Consider the following 10,753-nt stretch of genomic DNA (forward strand, 5'->3'; position numbering starts at 1 on the left):
AGACTCCTCCTAAAAAAAAAAAAAAAAAAAAAAAAAGACTCCTCCTAGAAGTGGACCAGCACAGTTGAAACCCATGTTGTTCAAGGGTCAATTGTTATTTCTCTGTCACCACAATAAATACCACAGTCAGCTCTGATTTTTCCCTCTCTCACTACTGATTTTGTATAACATTCCTTTTGTATATATTTGCTTATTAGGCCCAGACCTCATTCCTTCTCTAATTGATATAATAGTTTCCAGTATCCTTTCTGCCAATCACAGTTTTGGAGCTCAAGGGACTCTACTCAGAAATGCAACTCCCAAAGTCATCATAGCCCCTGCTTCCTGATCAATTCTACTAAATCAGGCTCACTGGGTTGTTTTCTAATCAAAAATCTTTCCATGGCTTATCCCTACCTACTGAAAATTGCCCCGACTCCTTTGTTGAGCATTTAAGGCCATCCATGCATGTATTTTCAAATCCCTGATGTGGTATGCAGCCTTATCTTTACTGTGCATGGATTCCAAAGTATTTTTTCAATACCTCTGTCAATTAAGCTGTGATAGGCCAGAGGCTTAGGACACAAGATAGAGAAGCCCCAGCCCTGCCCTCCAGGAGCCTTCAGTCTCATAAGGGACAAGTACATGAAAAACCCATATTGTTGAGTAGAGTGGTGACAGAGGCTCCCCAGGCAACCTCGGACTCAAGCGTCCAATCCTGCTATCTTGTTGATCTCACTTCGTCGATGCTAATTTATTTAGTTCTGTTACTAAAACATGGTCTACTCTTGTCAGTCACTCTACAATTTTGTTCCTGATGATTCCTCTCTGCAGAATCTCCTTTCTGTGCTTTTTTGCACCCCAAATATATCTGGTCTGAAGACTGGGTCAGATGTCAATTAATCCATGAAGCTTTCCTTAATTGTCTATGTCTTAATATCTCTCATCTGAATTCCTATGGCAATGGTTGTATTTCCTTTTCTCATTCTAATCACATCCTTGCTTGTATTGGAGTTTATTATCAAAGTCTTGTTTCTCTTACTATATCTGTCTGCCTCTTCAGAACAGCAACTGTGGTTTTATACACAAAAGCCTAAAAAAACCCCAAACCCTTCAGAAAAGGGTGAGAAAGTGCTTGGTGAATGTTCTCTGGGTTAAAATAATAGGGAATACGTTGTACACCAAACTCCATTGTAAAATACAACAATGAGGGGATTAACACACATACATAAATGCTACATAAATTACTGTAAAAATTAACATCAGGAGAGATGAGAGCTGCCACTGATGGACTAGCAACCCCGGGCTGAAAGGGGTTAAGCAGACCTACCCACAATGGGAAAAAGCTCTTCATTGCCTTTATTAAAGACTAATTTTAGGTCTTTTGGTAATTAAATGAGCACAATGTTTATGCTCCATAGCTTTCTGCCCTGAGTCTTGGAAAATACGTGAAATTTCCAAGAATTAAAGTTTCCATTAACACAAGTGCCAAATCAGGAGGCCTGACCTGTGGGAGAAAGTACATTTGTCTTTGCTGGCTCCTATTCCAAAAGCTATAGAAAGATATTTACTATATAATCTTGTGCGCAACTGCTCTGTTTTATCCTTGAGACCATCTAGACGAGACCAAGAAGCTGCAACATTTCAGAAAGTAACCAAGTACTGAAGCACAGCCATTTGGGTTCTAAAGTGTTGACAGCGATCCCTTTTTTGGGGGGTAAACTTTTTCATTGGGGGAGACCTCAACTGGTGTTTTTCTTCTGTGGGGGGGGGTGGGGAGGGCAGGCAGAGGGGTTAGTGTGTGTGTGTGTGTGTGTGTGTGTGCACGCGCGCGCGTTTGATTCCCTGAGAACCAGCTTTGGCCGGTGAAAAACGCTTGACCGTAGTGGGTTCCAAAACCTCTTCCACCTGCATCATCCCCGCTAGATGCAAATTTAATGTGACGTGAATGTGTGCGCACAGCTTGCACACCTCGGAAAACTGTTTTTCTGATCTCTGCATCCGGTTTTATTCGCTCTTAAGTGGCCCAGTTATCTACCCAGATTACAAAATAAGAATAAAAAATAATAATAATAAATTCCCTTTACGTCAGTGAACTTGGCCTCGCGAGTGCTCTCCTCGGAGCGCGGAGCCTTTTAAAGGCGAGGGGGTCAAGCTGGCGGCCGGGGGTCGCGGCTCCTGGGGCAGAGCCGCTCCCCGGGTCCCGCCCCCCCGCCCGCCCTCTGCCCCTCCCTCGGGCCGGCTCCCCACCTCGGCGGGACGCGCCTCCCCCCGCCCCTCCCGCCTCCACCTCGCCGGCTCCCGCGGCCTCCGAGGTCTGGCGCGCGTCGAAGCGGGAACTGGGAGGCCGGTTTGTGGAGCATCACCCCCAAGGTCCTCTCCCCCCAGCCCCTCCTGCGCCCGGAGCCACGGCCGGGGGAGTAGAGCGGGGCAGGGGGAGGGGAAGATCCACACCCATCCCCCTTCCTCGAGCCCTCCCGCGTCCAGATCCAGTTGCACCTTTTATTATTTTAACTCCTCTCCTAGGACGCGCGGCCCCCGGATCCGGCCCTGCGGCGTTCGCGGTCCCTGCACCCGCGCGCCGGGATGGGAGAGCGCGGGACCCGCCCGCGGTCGGCCGGCGGGTGGAGGGAGGTGCAGCCGCCGCGCCCGCGGCCCGGACTCTGTAAGTTCCAGCGCTCCTCCCGGGGAGGGGAGGGGGGGGCTGTTCGCATCCCCGCAAATGATTTAAAATGCCCAACACAGCAGAGGTTTACAGTGCTGGATGCGCTTTTCGGGGCACGCTCTCTCCACTCGATCTGCAGCCCGCGGGCGGTCGTCCGGGTTTTTCCTGCAGCCTCTACGTTTGATCCCTTCGCTGTAAAGTTTTCCATTTATGTTATGCGTTCCGATGGGATTTTTTTTTCTTTTTTTTAAATGCAATCCGAACTTCTTGAAAACCTTAAATACTTCCTCATTTTCAAGTTACGTAGCACACCGCTCATTATTATTCTGTCACATTGCACTAAACATGTTATTTATACTGCGCAAGAGGCCACGGCCTTTTCTTTGCCTCCTTCTAAAAATAACGGAGGAAGGATTTCCTCTCTTTACTTTTAATACTGCTATAACGTCTAGGCAATAACTGGATCGTGATACCCAGCTGGCTTTCACTTTCATCATAGACGCCGCGTGTTTGTATCCTTGCCCTCCCTGATCTACAGACGCGGCTAATCTCAGAATTATCGTTGAGCCTTCTGTTTGCAGGAAGGCTCCCGGTTCTGTTTAAGGCTGTGCCCATATGTGTTCAGAACGATAAGGAAAATTGAAGCAGTCCCGATCCAGACCAAATAATTTCTCCGCGGTCCCAGAACTCAAGCACAAAACTAGATTCGTGTTGGGATCCCTAAAATCACACCTTAGCTTTGCATGGCACCTGGGACGTATAGACATGTCCCCGAATGCAAGAAGTGAAGAGGGGAGGACATGGGGGAGGAGAAAGTTGTCAAACGTCGTTTCCCTTGTGCAGGAGGACGTCCCGAGGGAAGGAGAGGCAGGTCCGAGACAGGTGAATAGGCTGGCTATGGTGACAGGACGATGTTGGCCAGAAAGAGCATCATCCCCGAGGAGTATGTGCTGGCGCGCATCGCGGCGGAGAACCTGCGCAAGCCGCGCGTCCGGGACCGCCTCCCCAAAGCCCGCTTCATCGCCAAGAGCGGGGCGTGCAACCTGGCGCACAAGAACATCCGTGAGCAAGGACGATTCCTGCAGGACATCTTCACCACCTTGGTGGACCTGAAATGGCGCCACACGCTGGTCATCTTTACCATGTCGTTCCTCTGCAGCTGGCTGCTCTTCGCCATCATGTGGTGGCTGGTGGCCTTTGCCCACGGGGACATCTACGCCTACATGGAGAAAAGTGGAATGGAGAAAAGTGGTTTGGAGTCCACTGTTTGTGTGACTAATGTCAGGTAAGAATGCAGTGGGATGAGGCAGGGATTGACAACAGTATAGAAAAAAGAATTAAACTGCCTTGCTCTCCTATCACGGTTAATTTGTTGAAAGTGAAATAAAGCATTTGCTTTAAGTGCCTTCGGGCACAAAGGAGTGGGAAAAACCCTAATCTAACACATTAAGAATCTTTTTAAATGCAGCTTTATGGATGAGGAGACCCTGAAAACGCCAGCGTTGATCCCTCCGGTGAGCTTTAAAAATACTGTATTGGTTATTTAAAGAATGGTTGTGGTTCAAAGGAGTCCACAGAGTGCCTTACTCAGAAAAAGCACACATTCAGTTTTCAGTATGAAAAAGCTGATGTCCGTCGTTCCCCCATCCTCAAGGAAATATCTCTTGAGCGACAAAAAATACTGTGCAAATGCTAGTAATATTTTTCCCTGACTTCTCCTACTCATGACATTTTCAGAAATTGCAAGGGAAATGGGAAAACACTGGTGGAGAGGTATCCGAGATTCAAGATCCACTAAAAATGAAATAAGTAGATATAAGTAAGCCCTTCTCTATCAAGATTATCTTAAATATCTGGCTGCTTGCATTGGATTCCAAAAGTAAAAGTTATATTGAGACGCAGAACTAGAAAAAAGTAGTTTTTAATGGAAATTGCGCCAAGTTTTGCCTGGAAGAGATTATAGAGAATTGACTAAATGTTGGAGTTTTCTTTACAAGCTTTAATAGAATAGGGACAAGATAATCCTCAGGTAGCCTAATGTTTGCTCTTTCTCTTACATTGTGTTTCAAAAGTAAGTAAAATGAATTTGATTTCAGCGATTCTCCTCATATTTTCACATGGCCTAAGAACACTTAGTTGGGATGATCTGTCTTTTAATTTGTTTTGTTGGAAGACAGAAAGAAATCATTTATATCAATTGCAAAAATATTCACTCTGAAGCGAAACAATGGTAATAATGCTGGAAACTTTGCCAAGACATTTTCTGAGTAATATTCCAAATCTACATAGTGTACAAAGCAAAACAACTTGAACAAGCACCAATCTGTCAGGCAACTGTAAAGAATGAGATCTTTACTGACCCTGAAATCTTCTGAAATTAGCATACCACTGCAAGAAGCAGAAGCCCAGCCCGTGACCTTGTCCGTCCTCGCACATTTCCTAAGTGACAGCAATGCCAACATATCAGGGAGGGATATAGCATTTGTGTGCAGAAATCACACGTCACTGATTTCAGCTCGGATTTTGAGGAGAGAAAAATATATTGGATTGATCCTTCGTCAACAAGTAGATATTATTTTCTTGTCTTGAACTTTTCATAGACTTTTGTCACAAAGAAAATAAAGATGAAAAATGTGGGTGATCACCAGCATAGCAGATCCAAAGGAAACAATTAAAACACTGTAACAGGCATCTGTAGGGTCAAATATCATTATTTGTAATATTTCTCTTTAAGAAATTTACGGGCATGGATGTTGGTAAGTCACTTTCATATCGAGATAAATTTTTAATAAACATGCAGTAGACAGTCATAAAAAGAGATAAACAAAAATGATAAGCCTCGAAAACAAATGATGGATTTTAATTATAAGACAAGTATATTGGCTTTTCCTGTGAAAAAGAAGTCACAAGGCAGTTTGTTAAAGATGTATCATCAAAAGTGACATCCTTTCAATGCTTTTTTTTTTTTTTAAAGAATTTACGGAGTGCACTGGTTGTTAAAAGCTGTTTTAGTGCTAGCTCTTATTTTCCACCAAGATGTGTTCCGAAGCAGGTTCACTCCCCCGATGCTGGTGGGAACAATCAGTTTATTGTGAGAAATGGTGTCGCAAATACATTGAGACAGAGCTGATTTTATCAGAATGACAATTTTTAATTGCACTTCTTACCTAAAAAAAAGAAGTTACTTGACATATTTTAAGGTTAAAATCCTACTAATTATATTTCAATGTTATGGTACTATTTATAGTTTAATCTCAGCATGCAGCTTACTCATAACCAATTGTACATAATACAATCTTTTTCACCAAAAATATAGAAACAGTAAATCTCTATTCTCTCTCAAAGGGGATTTAAAAGATGCCTAATGATGTTCTCATTCTTTATATTTCCTTTCAGAAGTTCAGTGTCCCAGCATTTCATCGAAATTAAAAACAACTTATTGTGATGGTTACTCACCAATATGTCCAAATAAATTTTACCATTCTCATTTTAGAGTGGCTTACTTTCCCTTTCATGTGGATGACTTTCCAATATGAGTCAGAAAATAAACCAGCATTTTTCTTCTTATTCAGCCTAACTCCCTCTGTAGCAGAACAAATGAACAACTGCACATTTTCATCTTTTAAGGGTGTTTAGCATGATAGGTGTCCATAAAAGGCTGGGTCTTGCACTATATAATGTTTAGAATTAAAATTGTTCATAAAATAAACAATATGTAAAATATGACACATGAATAATCCCTCAATTGGTTAAAGCGAGACATTTGGGAATATTCATCGTCAGGCTGATCCATGAGGTATATAGATGTTATTAGAAAGCAGCGTTGGGTCCAAGCCTTTCGTCTGGGGTCCATGCTTATTCTTCGCCGAGTTTTTGGATCATACGACATCTGTGTAGCTAGTGCAAAAAGTAATTATTGTGGTTTTCCATGAATCTTTTTGGCAACAAAAGGGCTTAAAAAATAAATTTTCACATTCCACTTAAAGGCTAATCAAAAGAATTATTTCTGCTTCCCCCTCACTGTGTTGCACAAAAGCACATGGATAGGTAACACGGATAGCCTGTATGTAGTTAACTTTCTGTAAAATTAAAGAAGTTTGAAATTGGCACTGGGGGCAAACACAGAACTAACCCTGTTTTTGTTAAGAAGTCACAGCAGTATAGGATATGTAGTTAAGTGAATACATTAATCTTCAGAATAACCAAATGTGGTGCATCTTAAGCAAAAGGATAAATCAGACTTATCTGAGAGCTTTTCCAGGTAAGTCTTACCTAGTTCGACCTTGGACCTACCAAATCAGTGTTTGCATTGAAATATGGAAGAGATGTGCAATTTGAAAAAGCTTCCCAAGAAAATACTGACACTTATTCTCTCTCTTTCCCTTTCCCTCTTTCAGAGCACCAAGCCAGAACTGAGAAGATTCAAGTTCTCATTAATTATTTGATCTTGAGACAGTCACTTACTAGTCTCTGCCTCAATTTTTTCCTTTAATATCCCAAGTTATTCTCAAGAATTCTAGAACAAAATGATACAAGAAAACAAAAGTTTTCTTTCCAAATGGCAAAACATTCTTTTTTATGAAAAATACTAGTACTTTTACATGATGTGTTTTATACCACCTTTTAGCACTATGCTTTCTTTGTATAAGATACACAATAAGTGTTAGCCAATGAATATGACTTTCAGGGTTGTAAATAATAAAAAGTTCACTTATTATTCAGGACCTTCCCATATGACTCCAGTCACTTACACTCAGATATGCAATGACTAATAAATATCTACCTGGTAGGAAGTTTCACCAAGTAAACTACGCCTTTGTGAAAGTATTTCACAAAATATGCCTATAAATACAAGTATGGGTTTATTATTTTAACTTATTATTTTAATGCTTTCCTATAAGTAGGTCCATCGTTACATGACATAGAAAACAATAGAACCGTTTCCCAGAAGTCTGGAAGTAGACGCATTCCAATGAGAGAGAGATAGAGAGAGAAAGTGCTTGTGTTTAGAATCAGACATTTGACAAGTTAAGTGGCCAAGTCTTTCCAAAAGCATTTAATAGCCTTTGGAGGGAGAAAATGGAAAATTCAGCTTGGCATGTTATTTCATTGTTCAAAATTTGATCTGATGGCACTATTTTTTGATGTCCTTCCTTGCAGATCGTTCACCTCTGCTTTTCTCTTCTCCATTGAAGTTCAAGTGACCATCGGATTTGGAGGGAGAATGATGACAGAGGAATGTCCTCTGGCCATCACAGTTTTGATTCTCCAGAACATTGTGGGTTTGATAATCAATGCAGTCATGTTGGGCTGCATTTTTATGAAAACAGCTCAGGCTCACAGAAGGGCAGAGACCTTGATTTTCAGCCGCCATGCAGTGATTGCTGTCCGAAATGGCAAACTGTGCTTCATGTTCCGTGTGGGGGACCTAAGGAAGAGCATGATCATCAGTGCCTCAGTGCGCATCCAGGTGGTCAAGAAGACAACTACCCCCGAAGGGGAGGTGGTGCCCATTCACCAGCTGGACATTCCTGTTGATAACCCAATTGAGAGTAACAACATTTTTCTGGTGGCCCCTCTGATCATTTGCCATGTGATTGACAAGCGCAGCCCCTTGTACGACATCTCAGCAACTGACCTCGCCAACCAAGACCTAGAGGTCATAGTGATTCTGGAAGGAGTGGTCGAAACTACCGGCATCACCACACAAGCGAGAACCTCCTATATCGCTGAAGAGATCCAATGGGGCCATCGCTTTGTGTCTATTGTAACTGAGGAGGAGGGAGTGTATTCTGTGGATTACTCTAAATTTGGCAACACTGTGAAAGTAGCTGCTCCCAGGTGCAGTGCCCGAGAGCTGGATGAGAAGCCTTCCATCCTGATTCAGACCCTCCAGAAGAGTGAGCTGTCCCATCAAAATTCTCTGAGGAAGCGCAATTCCATGAGGAGAAACAATTCTATGAGGAGAAACAACTCCATCCGAAGGAACAACTCATCCCTCATGGTGCCAAAGGTGCAATTTATGACTCCAGAAGGAAATCAGAACACATCAGAATCATGACAGCAAGACACACCTGGTGGTTTATGCAAAGCACTGTCAGACTGTACTAGAGCGGGAACACAGTAATTTATCCTTCTATCACCAGATGCTCATATTCAAGCAACAGCACTTTCTGTGTCAATAAACAGTAACACACAACATGGAGGATTCATGGCTGACACTTGTTTCATATGTGCAGTATTTGCAGTGATATTCTTCTATTGTGTATAGGAAATAGTATGCTCTTGTTTCTCTCAATTTGAAACCCAAGGATTACAGTAATAGGAATAGACCTTGAGTACAAAAGCTGGCCAAGGAATGACTCTGTGTGAAATGCTTAGTGGTTGAAACCACAGATCTCTCTGTTTCCGTTGGCCCTCTAGAAATGCAGGTAGGATGAGGGGGAACCCTAAAAGTATGCTGTTAACACCTTTTGTATCAGCTAGTATGTAGCCCTCTCTTTTTTTCCAGATACTACATCTGGTAAGAAGCCAGAGGTAAAAACTGCTTATCTCTGGCTGCTTCTAAACAGATTGTGTTCAGTCACTTCTTCACAGTGACCTTTGCAGGTTTCCTCGTCCTCCTAATGGCAGCCTGTTGGCGGAACTGGGCAAAGAGCTTTGGAGAAAGGCTAAGAACATTCCTGTCTCATTTAGGACTGGATTCCCAAAAGTGGCAATTATTTCCTTTGGCTTCTCACTTCTTAAAAGCCCCTACAGGGAAATACTGTATTGAGTATTTTATTAAAATATTTTCTTCGTACTCACTGTAGTTTTGTGATTTCTCTTTCACGAAATTATCCCTATTCAAAGCTCAAGAAAAGAAAAAAAAATTTTAGAGGCATGTGAAAGAGATATACAGTGATAACACCTCTCAGACATTCCTGTCCTTGAAATTGGTTATTCCAAGGGAACTACATTTTTTTGTTTCATTTTGATTGTATTTCCTTCCAAGATTTGAAATGTTTTCCTAGCTCTTCTATCTGAGCCTGATGTATCATGGAAATCACATAACCTTTTTTCTTTAAATCTCCAACCTCCTATCTTAAAACTATATGCTCTTCCTGAATTCAGGCCTGGCATATATAGCTTTAGCATGATAGCACTTGCTAAAGTGAGATTTTTCTATCAAAACTTGGTTTAATCATCCTTAGCTCTTCTTTCTTCAAAGAAGGGAAGAAGACGCAAAAAGAAGCACTAAGTTGAGAGACTGGGTTTATTCTTCTGTTTCACATAGTTGAACATCAGAAAACTGAGCTCTTATATGGCCTTTTACACAGGTTTGGGGGGTTGTATTCATTTTACTTCATTTATGAACATTTGAAATAGGCAGGTAATCATTAATATATTCAAATCTTATCTTAAACAAATGACTCATGATTCTACCCAGATGAATGGAAATTGTTTCTCGGGTTACTAAGTTAATCATTTCTGAACAATTCTAACCACTCCTTTGAACTCCAGACTCATGTATCAAGCAGGTACTTGAAGCTCCACCTAGATACCCAATATGCATTTAAAACCTGCCTAAAACCAAATACTCCGTTTCCACTAACAAAACCTACCCTCTACCCCCCGTCTTTCTTCCAATCAAGCCAAAACCTTGGAGTCATACTTGACACCTCTCTTCTATATCTCACATGCCATCTATCCACAAAAATCTATTAGGTCTGGTGTCAAACTATATCCAGAGTACGACCAATTCTCTCTACCTCTACCACTTCCCCAGAGTCCAAGCTGGGTACTCATTACCCAGTGTGTATGGATGTACCTACACCAATTTTCAGAATATTACATTTTTTAATAGGATGCCAAAAAGAATCTATCTTCAATAAGACTTAGCTCAACAGAGACTTTGGGAGGGATATCAGACTTCCTAGCAGTTCTGACACAGATGCAGGTCCCCCACTCTCACTCCAGGACAGCTGAGCAGAGCCAGAAGGCAGCTTCCACTCCAACAATAAGGATATGTATAATGCCTGCCTGCTGCCCACTGACAAGTCAATGTCAGTGGGATGGACAGAGGCTGCAGGGCAGGTAATGCTGGGGCGTGGTCAGTGGGATTAAAAT

At 42.2% G+C, this 10,753-nt stretch overlaps 1 protein-coding gene across 1 annotated transcript; it reads left to right on the forward strand.

Moving 5' to 3' along the window:
- The first annotated feature begins 2,262 nt into the window (after window positions 1-2,262).
- Window positions 2,263-9,446, forward strand: KCNJ8 (potassium inwardly rectifying channel subfamily J member 8). The gene is made up of 3 exons (XM_025455321.3): window positions 2,263-2,644; window positions 3,488-3,929; window positions 7,805-9,446. The coding sequence occupies exons 2-3, from the start codon at window positions 3,556-3,558 to the stop codon at window positions 8,703-8,705; spliced, it is 1,275 nt and encodes a 424-aa protein (XP_025311106.1). The 5' UTR covers window positions 2,263-2,644; window positions 3,488-3,555; the 3' UTR covers window positions 8,706-9,446.
- Window positions 9,447-10,753: the final 1,307 nt, after the last annotated feature.

This window comes from Canis lupus, chromosome 27, assembly GCF_003254725.2.
Source record: "Canis lupus dingo isolate Sandy chromosome 27, ASM325472v2, whole genome shotgun sequence".
NCBI lineage: Eukaryota > Metazoa > Chordata > Mammalia > Carnivora > Canidae > Canis > Canis lupus.